The sequence below is a fragment of the Bombus flavifrons genome, chromosome 17, assembly GCF_040668555.2.
Source record: "Bombus flavifrons isolate JBK064 chromosome 17, iyBomFlav1_principal, whole genome shotgun sequence".
Classification (NCBI taxonomy): domain Eukaryota; kingdom Metazoa; phylum Arthropoda; class Insecta; order Hymenoptera; family Apidae; genus Bombus; species Bombus flavifrons.
Genome location: NC_138458.1, coordinates 7,193,852 through 7,211,366, shown reverse-complemented (window position 1 = coordinate 7,211,366; position 17,515 = coordinate 7,193,852). Strand labels below are relative to the sequence as shown.

The window sequence follows — 17,515 nt, the reverse complement described above, 5'->3', positions numbered from 1 at the left end:
GTATTTTACTAGTTTTCATTTAATGGTTATCTACCAACCTAAACACGTAAATGTTAATATATTTAGTACTTTCCAAAAATTCCTTTAATATTTCCTATCATTTTAGATCAAATTTTCTCAGTATTTTTTTATTTTAATGTGTTATATAAAACGAATAAATAAAATTATGTGGTTAGTTTTTTAATTAAACATAATTGATAATATTTATGTGCTTTAAATTTAGGAACATAGAAAACATTACAAATCACTATTTTTTGTTAACAAGAAATAAGAAATATTTGCAAAGAGGGTATATATTTAATGAAATTGAGAAATTATTACAGTTAAGTAATGAAAGACGTTAATGTTTACAAATCATTAAATTGTAATTAAATATATATATATATATATATATATATATATATATATATATATACGTATATATAATATGTATGTGTATGAAGTATATTTGTTTTTAAAACACGTAATAGATAATAGTAGGTAATAAACAAGTAACATAATGTACGTATGTAGTACATTTATAAATACATGAATTAATTAACATTTGTAATAAAATAAATTTCATATTGCAGAGAGCATATATAACATGAGACGGTGATTTCTGGAAAATTAGTTGCTAATATGTTTCCTGGATCGTTAAAGATAAGTGACATGTCATTATATCATAAACAGACAATAAAGTAATAAGAGTTCAACGTACTGCAAGAGTGTGGTAAAAGGTAATAGTCAGTTTTACCTTAATAACATTATCGATTATAGTAATTTTATTCAAAATAAAATAATTAGGATATGAAGATTTATAAATCTAAAATAATAACAGAATAAAAGAATAATAACATTAAAAATAGTCATGATGACATTTTGTTAATAGTTTAAAATTACATTAATCCCTAAAGAAAATGATTTTTAAACAAATATTAAATATTTTCATAGGATATAAGCAATACAATAAAGATTAAAAATTTTTATATGTTATGTATACCTATGCCATATAATAAAAATGCGCAAAATTGAGATTTATGCATTGACTATGCAATCACTCGCTTAATCCTTAAACAATCCAGGATACTTCTACTTAAAATTTCATTGCTTGTGATTATATTTATTTAGGTATGAAATTAGTAAATATACATTGATTATGTGTATATATTTACTGAATTAACATATTTGTAAGATATATGTATACATACGTAGGTATGCAGTATAATGAAAATAACTAAAACTAAAAAATATGAAAACTATAATCTTAAAAATAGAAGTTTTTTTAATAAACAACCAATTCTTTTTTAATAGGTACGTATTAACGTTGCATCAATTGCACTTATAATATGCTGTGTATATATATATATATATATATATATATATATATATATATATATAATGCAAATATAATATAAACAGCACTCTTTCGTTTAGCAGACTTTAGGTCAATATAATCCCTTCATTGATTAAAGTCGATATTCTGTCAGAGTTCTTTCCCTAAAGGACGACCTTTGTAGTGGGGTGGGCCGACGAATAAGGGAGAGAGAACTGGCCGTCGACCCCGACAGTTTAGTTGCCTTATGAACCGCGTATGGATCGTTCGTGTTTTACCCTTACATTTTCTCGATTAAAATTCCTTTTACATTTCTTTCATTCAGTCTGCTATAGATTTTTTCTGCTTATGATTAATACATTATTGTCTATGACTGTTTCATTGCATTAATGAGGACGTCGTGTGAGCATTTAAAAAGAAAAGGTGTTTATAGTGAAATATAAAAATGTTTTGTTGAAAAATATGTTAATAAACATATAGTTTGCTGTTTATTTCTGTTTATTTCTGTTTACCATTTTTGGAAATGCTTTTTTTTTTTGCAGTTTATAAGATATTTTTTAAACATCGATTTTTTGTTTCAAAATAGTGCCAATATTTTACTTATTTTACATTTACTATACATACTATATTACTATATACAGTTCATTTAAATAATATGATTTTCCTTAATTTTGGGATATGTGCATACTTTCTATAACGATTATGAACAAATATTTTGTTTGTACGTTATATAGTTTATATGTATAATAGAGTTTTGCTCGTCGCTTTTCACAATTTTTCTTGAAACTGTGATATGCAATTTTTACTAAAAAAATAATGTAAAATATTTGTGTAACTTTGAATGTTACAGTCCATGTTTGAACTTCTTCTTTTAATTTATCTATTAAAATCCAACTGTATCGTGATAGTTGTTGAATCTTTAATCTTATCGTTATTGTTTTAGTTTGGAAATATAAATAAGACAGATTATGATGTTAATGCTTAACATTGTGGTTAATGGTAATAAAGACGATGTACTGTCAAGCATTTTCCTAAATTGCGAAGGTGTAAAAATGTTGGAGAAGTGAATAGTGAAAGTTTGCGGTGTACATAAGTCCTTCGATATCGATTCCTGCAAATTGCAGTGGTGCATCCTCCACCAACAGCACATTTATGACTCTCCTCCTCTCAATGCGAGAAAAATTATTCACGAGGAGAATGTTCGCATGCAGATAAACCAGAAAATTGTAAGTTTATAAATATTACAATGCTTTTAAGATTAATTGACTGTGACATTAGAAATTATATCTGGTTTTTTATTATTATTTATTGAGAATATTTATAAAATTAAAAGTAAGTAAAAATGATGAAGTAAAAATAATTTTTCAATTTCTTAATTTAAATGTTATATTTACTTGTCTGCGGTTGTTTAGAAATTGAACACGGATGACGAATTGGATATGAATTTGAAATTTAAATGGCTCTTCCTTGGAATACTAATTACCATCCTCCTTGAATTCGGTAAATTTATTTCATTACTTTTCACATTTAAATTCTTATGGAAAGACATACATACATAAAAATGAAAATGTTATCTACCATTTAATTCTATACTTCATTAATGTGAATATATGTTAAATACAAATCATTAGATAATTAATAATAATAAAATAAAAAATTTAGATATTACTAGATCAATGATAAAGGAAGAAGATGAGTTTGTTGCATTGAAAATTGATTCTCCTTCTTCTCACGTCGCCCTTTCGGGAGACCTTACAATATCTGTTACAAAGTCGACTGAAACGTTAGAAAAAACAAAGTACAAATATGGATTCAAAGAAGAAGAAAATGCAGATTCGAAATCACTTGAAAATATTTCGAATCGATTTTTTCTACTGAGGTAAGCTAGTTTGCGTCTTATTGAGAGCTATTGAAAATGATTGTTGAAATGTAAAATATTCGAGAAGTTACTATAGAATTTTTTCATGAATACGTTCTACGACATTTTTTGAAATTTCATTGGCACTGTACTGAGACGGGGCTATCATTTTTATAATAGCAAAATTTGAAACCACCCAGAAAATACGTATACAGGATGTATCATAATATGTCGGACCTATTTCAGGAATGGACAAGAGGCATAAGAGCAGTGAAAAAAGTTCATATGAACGTGTGCCCCTTCATAGAAGATGCTCGAAATGGCTATCTTTGGTCTGTGCGTATGCTTGCACTCGTCGTATCAAAGAATTTTGCAATCTTTAAAAAATTTCATATGAACTTCTCTCATTATTTTCGTGCCTTCTGTCTACTCCTAGAGTAGGTCCCATATGTCATAATACGCCCCGTATACAGATTAATTTCTGTACCACATAACTTATTTTCAGAGAATGTTGAATTTCCGAACCCTCCACGTATATTTTCAGATCCGTTTCAAATTTTACCAAGATAATGACGATAGTCGTGTCTCGTTACAGTACTAATGAAAACCCAAAATGTTTTCTACAATGTATATATACATAACAAGTTTCTAGGAGTGATCGAATATTTTAATGTTTTAAACGATTACCCTTTGACTGTACGATCTACAAACTAACCGCTACATGCTGTTTATATTGTTCATAGAGTACTGTACCTTTTTGAAGACATATCAGAATTAATAGGTGAAATTCAACTAGAACAGTTGCCTTCGGGAAATGAAACCATTTCAATCATCATTCCCTGCGGGTACTTTACTCGTGGCGGTGTTTACGCTCTACGAGTGGAATATAAGTATGAAAATTCAACAGTGCCTGTTGCCACTCTTCATCAGGTTGTTATTGTTTCTCATTTATACTTATAGAATTTTCTCTATAATATCGTTAATATTTAATGTACCTTTTATTACATCTTCTATAATATGATCGTAGCATATTTGCGTTAAAATGGTAATGATACATATTTACGCTTGTAGACAAGTAAAATATTAGATGTAAAGTGGCCACTACCAACAATCTTCTTAGAATCTCAGCAAATTACTACTTACCCAGATAAGCCTGTCAAAGCCACAATAAGATACAATGGAGTAAACTGCAGTCCATCTGACAATGTTCCTGTAACTGTTTACATCCTACAATTAATATATTGCGGATCTAGTGTAACTGCTTGTTATTTGCAGAATAATACTTATATTCAAGTAAATGAACAATCTTTCTACAACTTTGTTTTTACCTATTTCTATTTTAGAGATTATTATTATCTCTAAAACAGTTACATTATTGATAAAACAGTTATTATGTTATTTGTAAATTTCGTGCTATATTTTCAGATATTATATTATGAAGAAATAAGAGATTTTTTACCAACAAAGACTATTTTTTTCCGATGTGAATTGCTCGGGTTACCTGGCAATTATGCTGTAAGATTAAAAGCTTCGAATACCAATCCTACAGCACCAAATACTAGCGTGTACTTTAAGGTAATTAGCACAAAGGTGTATTTTATTCCAAGCCAATTATTTACATGATATAATAAAATCCTTCAAATAATAATAGAAAATTTGTTTTCGCGACTTACATTAACAGTACATTAGTAAATAACATATTAGAAACAATAATGTATATAAATATCTTGCTATAAATTTCTATTTACTTTACGTTTGAATTACAGGTGAAGTGGTCTGAAGAATTTAAACTTACGGTTCATGCAAGATCGATATATCCCTGTGAAGGGTCAGGAGGTGTAGCCGTCCTTTTCGAATATCCTGCGTGTCGACTAGAAGGTGATCGTGTTCGTGTTTATGGTCGTTTGAAAGCTGATGTTACTTCCGTTGCTTCACCCTCCAGTCTTCATTATATTACCGAATCTAGATCAATACCTGGCAAGCATTCCTTGGCTTTCGATTGTGATCTTTTCACAGAAAAATTTGTCGAATATTGTTTCGTCTATGTTAGCCAGGCGGTCACAGGTGCTATGGGGGATGTTAATATGTCCTGCATACCCACCTTCCCACTCCAAGGTACATTCAAACTTTTCACAATTTATGTATGATATTAACATTATATCTATCTCTACGTACATATGCAGTATGTTTCATAACAAGTCCCCTAAACTCAATAAACTTATTTAGGTGTAAAACTAATGCATGTCCAACTCTGTTTATTGTAACCGATAATATGCTTTTATAAACGTTGGAAATACGCATTGTTATACCTGCTGCCGTTATCGAAACATTAAGCACGCGTTAAAATAATAAATAGTACGATTTTGTTTCTGAAATTCATTTTCTGTGAGCTTCCACCTCAGTCATTTACTTGCGGAATTCTCGGTCCAGGTCATTTCAAGGTCATAGTATGGCACATACTATTACCTATACTATTAATCTCATCATTTTAATAATAAAGGATAAAATATGTTATTTCATTTAAAAAACGTTATTATTATTATTATTAAAATATCAGATGATATTTCCTTGAGATGATATTCACTCCCATAGCTTAATTTTTTTTTTTATCATGACAACTAAGATAGTAATTAAGATTGTCGAAGTTATGTAGAAAGTCCTGAAAACATACATTATAATGTATCTTAATAATACATTTTATTATGTATAAATATTAGAAACATACAAGTTATTTATTTAATACTTCATTTTTGCTCAATATTGCTCTATCTAGAAAGTGATGCTGCTGGTTGGGGACCTTGGAGTCCATGGAGCCCATGCAGTAGCTCGTGTTTTGGAGGAATTCGAAATCGATATCGCTTTTGCGACACTCCACCTCCGAAATATGGAGCAAGATTTTGCCAGGTAAATATTCATTTATTAATGCAAGATTCAATTAATGTTGTTAGTACAATTACATGGTTAATTCGAAATCCAAATAAATAATTATTATACACGTATGTTCAATTTCTTAATAGGAATGACAAAATCACTAAAGTTAACATTTATTTATCAAATGATAGGGAAAGGCAATAGAAACTGAATTCTGTGGCAAAATATTTTGGCAAGTATCCTCTAAAAATGAAGAATGGCATAATCGAATTCAGAATTCGATATGCGATAGTGCAGTTTTGGCTGCAACAAAGCCGGAAGTTGTAGCTGACATTGGATTACAGTGTCGATGTGGATGTCGTATTGTATTAAAGCATCAACCTTACAGGAAAATCCTTGGAGCTAATACTCAAGCCTGTCCTGGCCGATCCTTCTGGCTTTTGCAAGTAATACTAAATAACTAATAAGAAAATAAATAATCAATAAATGCCAAATAAATAATAAATTATTACCGCAGATAATAACATCAATAGTCTACAGTCTGATTTAATTTGTCTAGGCGCAGGCGAATTTTATAATTGGATTACATTTAGATCAATTACAATTTCCTTGCCCAGGACAGTATTTTCGCGTTCGGGATGGGAATTCCTTAAATGCAGATCTCTTAATCGACGTTACATATGATAAAATGCAATTTACTGTGAAAACACTCATCAGCTCTGGGCAAAATTTATTACTGGAATTTTTTAGTGATGAACTTGTAGCATCAGGGGATGCTTGTATCGGTGGTTTTCTTGCTCATGCAGCTGTATTAGGTAAAAATAATTATTACAGAATCATGTTTTTCATAGTAATTTAAAACATTGCATACTTTTTTAAAGCAGATTATTTAAAAATAGTTAATTGCAACACCTCGTCTTTATAGATAAAAAGTATCTAAAAAGAAATAGAACCACCACCACTGTGCCTTTCGAAACAAATTTAACGAACGTTGAAGAAGAATGGATCTTTTGGAAACCAGCACATTTAGCAACTGCCTTGCTTTTGATACTCATATTTGTAGTTTCTATTTTCTTGACGTTACAATTTATTATAAAGTATAGAAAGTATCGTATTGCTGAGGATTTGGATAGTCTCAATGATGTTTCAGGTATCAATATTATGACATTTTTCATCAGTTATATATATTTTTTAATATTTAATTATTTGATAAAATTATTGAATGTTTCATTAATATTAATTTCATATTAATGTTTATTACTTTCTTTGTTGACCGTTTTCTTCATTTTGATGATTATAATAGGAATTATATCTATTCTTTAGCACTATTCTAATCTAAGCGCTAATCTAAGCACTATTCTTATCATATAAAACGAATAATTTTCATAACTACTAGAAACTGTTTCGTACCTATAATCTCAACCAAATTCATTTTTTTTTTTTTTTTTTTTTTTGTAATCAGAACTAATGCCTGATCGATCAAAATTTCTATCTACAAGTACAATCATTTCCGAAGTTATCTCTATGATAGAAACAACCACTAAATCTGCTCCAAAGGAGACTTTAAGTAATACAGAAGATCACTACCATAGTATTGAAACCTTAACAGGGTAAGAATAATATTATTTTAAAATTCTAGAAAATCGTAAAAACTGTTCTACAATAAAAAAGATCAAATTTGAATTCTATTATTATATACATATCTTCTCAATGTAGGTGCAAGGATGAATCTACATTGAGTTCTAGTACATTAAAATTAAATAGCACGTTGGAAAGTTCTTCTGACAAAACAATCACATCAATAAAGTCGAACTGTGATAAATTATTATCAGCTTCCAGTATTCTTGTGTATCATAAACCAGAAGTTAAATATGCTTATCCCGTAAAGTGAGTTTATTGTGTATTTTATTTGATATAACAGAGATTTAAAAGATTGCAATTTAATTACAATATTATTGATATATTATATAGGTTACAAACAATAGATTATGATGGTTCAGAAGAGAAAGAATTAAAAATGGAAAATGGTAACTTAAAAGATAATAAAAGTAATAGCATCTCAAAAATTTATCAAAATAATGATATTAGTTATTCAGAAGGAAAAGTAAATATTTCTTTATCTAAGAAATTATAAAATTTAAAGAAAAATTATATGTGTAATGTTCAATGTTTTGTATATTTCTTAACACATAGGAATCTTCACCTGAAAGTGTTATTTCAAGTCCATCAATTTTAGTAAGTGGGAAAGAAACAAAGGAAAGAAGAAATCGTGAAAAACTTCTACAAGGTCCAGGATCAGAATTTAGTCTAACAAATCCTGATTCAGAACTCGAACTGGATTATTATGATTACAATGTGGCAAATGCTAGTGCTGTTCCAGGATCTTACTTAGGAATGGATCCTGCTTTTTTAGTTTGGATTCCACCAATCGAGGATTTACATCTAGACACAGAAGATCTTCTCTTAGGGTAACTAGTAACCTTTTTTTTTTTTAATTTAGCAGTAATATTATTTTAATTACATAATAATATGTTATTGTTCATCAACAGAAGCAAGAGAAATTCTATTTTGGCTCTTGAGACTGAAGGTGCTGCATTAACACCTTCCGAATATAGAAGAATGAAACTTTCTAGTTTTGAAGATTTTGGATTTGAATTGGAACAAGGGTAAATATTAAAAACATATACCTATTATTGCTTTGCAAATGACTTACAGATATAATATTTTTATGGATTAATTTATATGCATTAAATTATAAAACTGTTTAACTAGTCTTATATTAATAATGAAAAATATTTCTAAAAAGAAAAGAGACTATTGCTAAAATTTGGATTATGGAAATTAATTAGGAGTGAAATCTCTGAAACTTTCAGAACAAGAACGTTTGAAAAATTACTTCCTGTCCAAAAACTTCTAGAAGATTCTAGTATTAAAGTAAGCATGGAATCTGTATCTGGTATCCTCGAACATAAACAATACTGTGTTATTTCAAACCGGAGGTAAGTCCGTAGTAGTACGTAATTTATATAACTATGGATGGTATTAAAGGGATTATAGCACTCACAAAGAGAAGTAAAAAATGTCTAATAAACATATGTAAATCCTAAAATCAATCCTTTCAATGTAAAATTTTGCGATTTCGCGTTCGATCATTGTCTCAAGTTACCATTTATTTACTATGCTTGATTGAATTCGCAATAACATCATTTCGCTTCATCGACATTGAAAGGATTGATTTTAGGACCTACCCCAATATATGTATGTATATTGATTAGACATTTTTTACTCCTTTCGGTGAGTATAATCCCTTTACTATAACTTATTATAATTGGTATTATAACTTTACAAGGGGATAAGTTTCCTTCGGAAGAAACTTGTAGCGAAGGAAAAAGTGTTTCTAAGTTGACATCGTCCCTGAAGTCCTAAGTTCATCCCTGAACGAAGCTCCATACTATGTATAGGTCCTTATGGCCCTTAATACATCTCAAATCACTTATAGTCATCGAAAGTTGTTAACTTTAAATACTGACTGATTTTACGATCTTACATCGTTTCTTATGTCTTTTTCACTTATTATACATTCTATACATTTTTGCGCCTTAAAATATTTTGTAAATGCATACATATATATTATTTTTTATTATATTTCATAATTTTTCAATTCTATTTCTTTTGTTTACGAACATATTTAACATTATAATAATTTTTTTGCTTCACTAATCCATATGTGGATCAAAGTAACTCATGAAACCCCAACGATTAAGAAAACCGACACGAGGGCTTTGCTGTATTCATATGTTACGATGATGCATAATAACTAAGAAGAATAGAATATACATTTTCAAATATTTCATATCTCTTAAATTATTTTTAAAATAGTCGTTTCTATATTAATGTCCTTTGCTCCTCATAGGGTTCGTCTAGGCAAAGATGAAGAATCAAGCGAAGAATCGAACTCTTCTAAAAGCCTTCTTGGAAGCCCTATAAATATGCTGAATAACGATGAAAATAATAAAGGAAAACTATGTTCTACGCCGAACAGAATTTTACAAAAAGATCTTTCAAAGATAAAGCAGAATTGTAATCAAAAAAAAATTCCTAACAATCAAGATGAGGATATAACAAATATGTCTTGTAAATATAAAGAGTTAATGGAATGCACTCAGTCAATTACAAACATAAAGGACACAGTAAATATTCCTATGACAGAATTATCAGGGAGCCCTTTAAAAAGCTTTTCTCAAGTACGAAAATTAAATGGCAGAGATATTGATGCCTCTTTAAATGTTCAAAATCCAGATTATGGTATAGAAACATTTTGCCTAAAGCAGGGGTCTTTTTATGATCAAAATATTAAATTTGTTGACGATGATGATGATGAATATATCGACTAGAAATTTTATAAAATTGTTCTTATTCATTTCTACTATAACTTCTATGATTTTTTTAGTTTAACGTTTTCGTTTATATCATTCGCTAGCTTAACAGCACGCGAACATTTAGATTTCATTATTTAATGGTATTTTAAATACCTTAATATTATTTCTTTAAATATAATTATATTTCTTGTTATTACAAAGTAATGATTTTAGAAAATTGTTAAACTTGTAACAAAGTACATTAATGTCTCTCAAGATATAACTAAGAGTTGATTATCGAGGCTTTTTTTTATCTGTAATAGAATTTGGATTTTGATGTAATAATAGATATAATAGTTATGACGATCTAAAAGAACAGACAATGGAAAAAAGAATAAAGCGAAAAACTATATTTAACTACTTTGACTCTGCTACCGAACGATTCATATCGATTTACAAAATTTACTGTAACTTCGTCAATTATAAAGATACGGCTATTAAATTTAGAGCGAATATGTACAAAGGAATAGGCAATCTATTTATCAATCCTAAAGCAGTGCTTCTTAAACTTTCCGCATTCACGATCTCGAAAATTTTCACGACCCCATAATTCTGTTACACGATTTCATATGGGGTTGCGATCCATAGTCTAAGAAGTCCTGATATAAAGGGGCGATTATAAAATGCTACGTAACGACATTTACTAGCTCGATCGTTGATTACTAATGGCTCACTGCCATGAGGTAGTAGAGATAATAAGGTCATATTATGCGAAACTCTTCGAGTTGCATTTTGAAATATATTACTATAATATTATCACGCTCATATGTTGAACTGAAAAGATTTTTTTTATAGATGAATAATTACATTTTTATTTTAAATTTAAAAATGTTTGTAAAGTTCAAATTTTTGTTCTTCTTCTTTCTTTATTTTAAGTCTAAGTCTATGAAACTCTATCAAAAAAAGGCATAAGGTCTAAGAGATCTCATATTTCCAACAAAAATATCCAAAAATATCTAGTAAACATGGAATTGAATGCAATAAGGGAGACTAATTTCTAGTGTTTGGAACCAGATCTTCAATATCTTTAAAATCGTTAACCACTTTAACGTGATTATGTGCAATTGTATATAATAATTCTCATTATTTAATCATTGGTATAGTACAAATTATATGACGCAGTACAGTTACTCTAAGACTTACTATTTTGCTATGTAATTGTATAATATAAAATGTATCGAAAAATATATATCATGCATAAGAATGATTAATGAAAGATCATATGAGTAAATGTATATTCTTATATAACTGATGTATATCAATTTTTCTTCTTCAAATAACTCGTAACAGAAATCATGTGTAAAGTTGTAATATATTTTATAGGAGCTGATTTCTACATCACTTATATTACTTATTTCAAGCATTAATTTAGGTCTCATTTACTTTTCTAGAAAAGGATATATGTATTGTTTATATAATACAGGGTGTTTCGTGTATCTCGGTTACTTTAATATCTTAAGACGTCTGTGCATACCTTTTTAATACGAAAAATTGTATGAGAAAAAAATTGACTACTTTGGAACAACGAACGCTATAATTCATGACTTCTCCCACAACGTCATCTGAAGCAGTCAATTTCATCTTGCCTGATTACAATTAAAATAATATTGTCACGTTGATTAATAATTCACTAGGAATATTTTTATTGTTCTCTTTGTATATAAATGGTAAAGTAAATTATCTAATATGAAACACAAAAATAATATAAGAGAACACACGAGGAATCATGCAACGTGAAAAATAATGTAATTCGACGATGTATTAGAAAAATAAGATTGCCATATGTTACATAAAAATATATGTAGGTACTAGTTTTTATCACACATATACGATGAAAGGATATCGATATTTAAAAGATTGTATATTTTTAGAAACGTACTATATACATATTTATAATATTTAAAATTAATATTTATACGACGTTAAATTAGTAATTATCATTTTTAACGTGTATATACATTCAACTTATATTAATTTTTAATCGTGTTTAAATTACATTCTACGTAAATTAATTTCTATTTATTATTAATTTCTTGCAAAGCACTAGTCATCGGATGATTAATTTTTAGTTTTCTCGTCTTCTATTTCGAGTCAATTGGTACGTTATGCTACGCACTGATGTAAAAATTTTTAATCAAGTATATAATTAATACTGTATCAATTTGTAATCAATGTATATAATTAATACTGTAACCGAAACAAAGAATAAGATTTATCAGATAATGCATTCGACAAACATTTTGCATCAAATTTTACTGTACTTTATTATAATTTTTATTGTAAACATTCTATGCATACATTTGAAAAATACGTTTTATGTGTCACGATTAAATAGCAAAATTAAATAAATTAAACGAATATTTGACTGAGTATTAGTAAATAAATCTTTTTATCTAAATCTTTTGCCTTTCTTAATTACATTATTTAAAACTTTGTCTAGCTTGATAATTATATTTGAAATTAGTTTATCCCATAGTATGGATACATTGATAATATATTTACGAATAACAAAAATACATCTTTTAATATAATTAATTGAATTATAACATTTAGATACTTATGGGTGTATGATTTAAACATGTAACTAATATGCATACACATGCTGATCTCAAAATACACATTCGATAAAATGTATGCAAAAGGTAATTTAAAATACATAATGAAATTGCGCATCAAAATACGATATAGTATACAATATAAATATAATATTCAATATATTTAACATTACATTACTTATTATAATTACTGTAAACACCTAATATAGAATTAACAAAATCAACCGGCAACAGTGTAAAGTGTTTCGTTGAGAGTAGAAGATAAATATATGCACATTCGAGCTTCGCTTGGAAATCTGCGTCGTTGAATGCAATTGATCGTTGTGTTTGAAAGTTGTCGTTGCGTATAAAAGCTTTTAAGAGGCGAGTTAAGTAATGAAATTTTTTAAGGAAAGCAAGTTAGAAACACTTTTACATGATTTACCATTAACATGTTCAAATGTTTTCGAGTGTTTAAAGCAAATTCAACGTTAGATTAATTTTCTTCTTAGTATAATAGTTAGTTTTCTGTCGAACTGATAGAGGTTATGATAACGCCGACCTGACAGAATGGTTTCAATGTGATGAATCTTCTTCGATTGACCATGATACTAATATACGTGTATTTCGGGCAATGAAATGAAACATGAATATAATGACAATGATATTCCTCAACGTTTCCAAGTACATATTTGGAGCGTTAGAAATAGAGTTAAGATGGTAGCAGTCATAAATGGAATGTAACTTTACCGAATTAGATCTGCTAAAAAAGTTGTGTGATTTAACAGCTAAAAGAACTTCGGGCCCATAAATCTTTAATAGAATTATATTTAATTTCATTGTTTGTATTGCTATTATTGATATTTATGTTCTTCCCTTCTTTTTTTCTTTTTTTTTTTTTTTTTTAATACATACGTAAAGATGAACATCAGGAGAGTAACTGTTCTATTATCTGTAAATTCTCTCATCCAAACAGCCTTATCCCCCACGTAGTTGGGATCCTACTGTACTAGTTTTTGATTGATCTTTGGATAAGTGCGATCAAAGAAGAATTTACAAAAAGGACTCATTTATTAACTTCGAGCGTCAACGAAGTTTCTGGTTGAGTCCAAATGTAGCCTGTACGTGTTATACTACAATGAGCGTCGTAATATCTGCCAGGAGCACGACAATAGGACCATCTTGGACAACGGCAGCGGAATTTGCTGTGAAATTCTTCTTTGCAGACCTCATTCCACCAACAAGTCCGCTAAAAACAGACATTCATTCATAACTCATGAATAATGTATAGACTGCGAATATCTATGGAAATTCACGTTGGAAATTCATTTTGTAAACACAATTGAAAGGCTAGGAGAAAGATTAGAGCGAAGATGGTACAATTTTTGATTTGCTGATTGTTAGAAATGATTCAAGGGTTTTGACGATTGCTATCGCTTCTGCACTGAAAATGCCTAGATATGTGATGTATATTGTGTAGGATCTCTCATTATGGCTCATTACGGGCTTTTGATTAATTACAGCAACATGAAATCTGCAGAATGAAAACGAAGTAATCTCAAGCATACAAGAAGTATACGCGGAAATGTCCGGTTAAGGATATACGAACATTATCACCTAAGAGTGTTCCACTTATTTGATATTTCATATATTTCGCTTGCATTAATTAATGCAATTTTTTCGCTCTTAAATTTCCCATAAATGCATAAAAATCCGCAGTTTAATAATAAATGTTTGTTTACAGTTTCCTTACCTCTGCCAAATAACCTCTCACGCTTTGATCGCTATAATTTCTCTTTTTAATCAAATGTCTCGCGTTTGTCATACATACTTCTGCGCATAAGATTAATACTAGTAACAAGTACAACACTGATCCTTCCTACAAGAGAATCAATTTATAATAATATCTTTATGTTAATATTTTTGTCGTTTTATTATCACAATTTGAAATTAAAAATATACGTATAAAGAAATAAATGAGAAACGTGGAAGAATGGAATGACAAATATCGAAACGAGCAAATAGAGATGCAACAATATAACAAATTACACTTTCTCTCGATTAACTCTATCGTTTATTGTAGTCCTTACATTGTTGCGCATTTTTGCTGAAATCTTTCGTGCAACGTTTTATGCAATCACTTTTAAGATGTTGTATGAAAAATCTGGTAAAAATTGAACTACATATTTAATTTCTAATACTGTACGCTTCGCACGAGTACTTGAAATAACAGAGTACGTACAGGACGTGGCGCAGGCGTACGCTTATTCTTCCGCTCCTGACTTCGTAAATCGATCGTTGCAGAAATTTCAATTTTTGTATTTACTTAGATAAAGCGTCTCCTTAATTTTGTAAAGTATTGCTTGAATCAACATAATTATTAAAACAAATACACAATATTGCTCAAAATTCGTAATTCGACAGAGTTTTCTTGTAAAAAAACATTACTTGGAATTTTCATATCACTTACCGTGATCACAGTCAAATAAATTATGTTTATTATCAGCAAAATATATTCGGATCCACTATTAGAGAAAAAATAATCTTCTGATAATGTATTGTATGTACCTACCTTACCGACCTCGGGGTGCCCCTGAAACCCGGTGACCATTTCAACCGTCGAATATTCAATTCGTAAGTACGAATAATCGATCCGATCCGAATACTCGAAAGAATCGAGTAGCTCGAATTGTCTCGATCGGTTTGAAATAGTTAAGTGACTCGAACGATCTGAATAGGTCATACATCTTTCGTACATTACACGTAGTTTATACTTTGCGTTAAGCGAATACGATGGTCTAATTAATTTGTACAAAAGGTATACGACCTGTTCGAATCGTTCAAGTTATTCGATTCTTTCACGCTGCTCGGATCTTTCGAATACTTGGATCGAATCGATTATTCGAACCGACGAACTATGTATATCTCGGCTCGTTTTCTCTGAGTAATAGTAAGAGATCTAGCACTAAAACAGATAATTCGTATTGCGTACTGTTGTCTGAATTTCGTCTATGTTCATTGGTTCATCTTCCTATTTCTTCATCTCTAGTATGATTTACCAGACTTGACAGTAGATTCAATATCTTGTGTGTGGCTACTATTATCATATGAAAAAAGTTTTTGGTTAAAATAAATAATAATTTATTTTTAATGTATATTCTTTCTTTTTTTACAATAAATAAATAAATAAATAAATAAATAAATAAATATATATATATATAACAAATATTTATTAAAACTTTAAATATAATAAAAATTAAAATATGTTATAGTTGTGACTACACACACAAATACATGTAGAATCTATACTCTTCTTGGTTCTAATAAAAATTAGCTGTGATATATTCATATTTTACAAAGTAAATTAAATAAATTAAAGTTATTCAATTTATTACCGCTTATTATTATAATAGGTCAGATATTGAAAATCGATAACATACATAGTTGGCAATTATGAAAGATAACCTCACATATCATGTTTACGAAATTTTTATTCGATATTTTAAAATTTAGTTGAATATTTATACATTTTCCATAGTTCTAAAAATGAAGTCATCCCGATGGACATATATTATAAAAACAACTAAATTATTTGAAAGTTATACTATTCAATTGATTTTAGTGTATCATTAAGTGAATTTAGTATTTCAGGATATAATGATGGAATTATCAAAAGACACCATTGATGGTCTTGCTAATATTCTAAACACAAATATTGTTACTGACGATAACTTTCTACAAATTTTAGGAATGGCTACTTCATATATATATGAAAATCCTTCAGAAATAAAATGTGAGTATTTGTTTTGGTGTAATTGCCAAATACAAGTAAGATTAATTAACATAATTATTGAAACTAATAAAATTTCAGGCACTATCAAAACATCTGATGCGAAACCAATTTTAACAAAAAAGGTTTTTGCTGATGTGGTATGTTTACTTATAGAGGCTACCCGACATGATTTAGATGAAGAAAGCTTAAGAAGTTTTTTAAATCTTGTATATATTGGTGAAAAAAGAATTACGAAATTATGTGAAGTATACATTAATAATAAAAAGGCAATACAGTCTCAGTTGGAATTGATAGGCAATAATCCACCTCACATTATTGATATAGACTGGCATTTAGATTACTGTGTCAAGGTAATTGATCGGTGAATAGAACACCGATCGTTTCATTCACAGATGCTTTATTTGCTCTTATTCATGAAAGTCATTTTCAGTTGGACACATGCAATTCACTAGGTGTTCCTCTTTATCATGTGCGACTTAGTACTAAAAAACATGAAACAATAGATCATGTAACATTTTCATGTACAATACAACAGTTGCAAGAACTGGTATTTAAGCTCAAAGATGCCATCAGATACTCAGAGAAGCTTACTAATGTTTAGCTGTATCTTTAAATTATTGATTTGCTGCATATAGTATGATCCATGTATATTTTCAAATTTCCTTGGAATTATTTTTGTTTTAGCTATTTCTATTACAATATGTGAGTTTCTATAAATTATAATTA

General features: G+C 28.8%; 3 protein-coding genes across 17 annotated transcripts; 2 read left to right on the top strand and 1 right to left on the bottom strand.

The window, feature by feature from the left end:
• Nucleotides 1-63: 63 nt before the first annotated feature.
• Nucleotides 64-11,337, top strand: gogo (thrombospondin-1 like protein golden goal). Of its 7 annotated transcripts, none has more exons than XM_069131018.1 (20): nt 64-171; nt 573-719; nt 2,259-2,541; nt 2,728-2,815; nt 2,978-3,194; nt 3,917-4,103; nt 4,245-4,466; nt 4,599-4,748; nt 4,940-5,288; nt 5,947-6,077; nt 6,236-6,490; nt 6,604-6,859; nt 6,970-7,194; nt 7,507-7,654; nt 7,761-7,931; nt 8,016-8,148; nt 8,238-8,512; nt 8,594-8,710; nt 8,918-9,043; nt 9,958-11,337. In XM_069131018.1, the coding sequence occupies exons 3-20, from the start codon at nt 2,521-2,523 to the stop codon at nt 10,436-10,438; spliced, it is 3,552 nt and encodes a 1,183-aa protein (XP_068987119.1). In that variant the 5' UTR covers nt 64-171; nt 573-719; nt 2,259-2,520; the 3' UTR covers nt 10,439-11,337. The 7 variants fall into 7 exon arrangements, with proteins under 7 accessions (XP_068987119.1, XP_068987124.1, XP_068987118.1 ...); XM_069131023.1 differs by lacking the exon at nt 64-171 and adding an exon at nt 443-505 and having other exon boundaries at nt 4,245-4,385; XM_069131017.1 differs by lacking the exon at nt 64-171 and adding an exon at nt 443-505.
• A 1,822-nt stretch (nt 11,338-13,159) lies between these two features.
• Nucleotides 13,160-15,231, bottom strand: LOC138188590 (uncharacterized). The gene is made up of 3 exons (XM_069130526.1): nt 15,087-15,231; nt 14,750-14,875; nt 13,160-14,245 (listed from the first exon to the last, which is right to left on the bottom strand). The coding sequence occupies exons 1-3, from the start codon at nt 15,096-15,098 to the stop codon at nt 14,063-14,065; spliced, it is 321 nt and encodes a 106-aa protein (XP_068986627.1). The 5' UTR covers nt 15,099-15,231; the 3' UTR covers nt 13,160-14,062.
• A 373-nt stretch (nt 15,232-15,604) lies between these two features.
• Nucleotides 15,605-17,453, top strand: LOC138188589 (COMM domain-containing protein 3). 9 transcript variants are annotated; one of them, XM_069130525.1, is made up of 4 exons: nt 15,605-15,814; nt 16,648-16,789; nt 16,868-17,139; nt 17,220-17,453. In XM_069130525.1, the coding sequence occupies exons 2-4, from the start codon at nt 16,654-16,656 to the stop codon at nt 17,388-17,390; spliced, it is 579 nt and encodes a 192-aa protein (XP_068986626.1). In that variant the 5' UTR covers nt 15,605-15,814; nt 16,648-16,653; the 3' UTR covers nt 17,391-17,453. The 9 variants fall into 9 exon arrangements, with proteins under 9 accessions (XP_068986626.1, XP_068986619.1, XP_068986616.1 ...); XM_069130518.1 differs by having other exon boundaries at nt 15,605-16,017; XM_069130515.1 differs by having other exon boundaries at nt 15,605-16,017; nt 16,640-16,789.
• Nucleotides 17,454-17,515: the final 62 nt, after the last annotated feature.

Bases quoted from the DNA above. Each gene is read 5' to 3' on its own strand.
- gogo (XM_069131018.1), top strand. From the start codon at position 2,521: ATGCAGATAAACCAGAAAATT. The intron at 6,491-6,603 runs GTAATACTAAAT...TAATTTGTCTAG, and splicing joins GATCCTTCTGGCTTTTGCAA to GCGCAGGCGAATTTTATAAT. The intron at 7,655-7,760 runs GTAAGAATAATA...TTCTCAATGTAG, and splicing joins AGTATTGAAACCTTAACAGG to GTGCAAGGATGAATCTACAT.
- LOC138188589 (XM_069130515.1), top strand. The intron at 16,790-16,867 runs GTGAGTATTTGT...ATAAAATTTCAG, and splicing joins AAATCCTTCAGAAATAAAAT to GCACTATCAAAACATCTGAT. The intron at 17,140-17,219 runs GTAATTGATCGG...AGTCATTTTCAG, and splicing joins ATTTAGATTACTGTGTCAAG to TTGGACACATGCAATTCACT.
- LOC138188590 (XM_069130526.1), bottom strand. The intron at 14,246-14,749 runs GTAAGGAAACTG...GTCTGTTTTTAG, and splicing joins TGAGAGGTTATTTGGCAGAG to CGGACTTGTTGGTGGAATGA.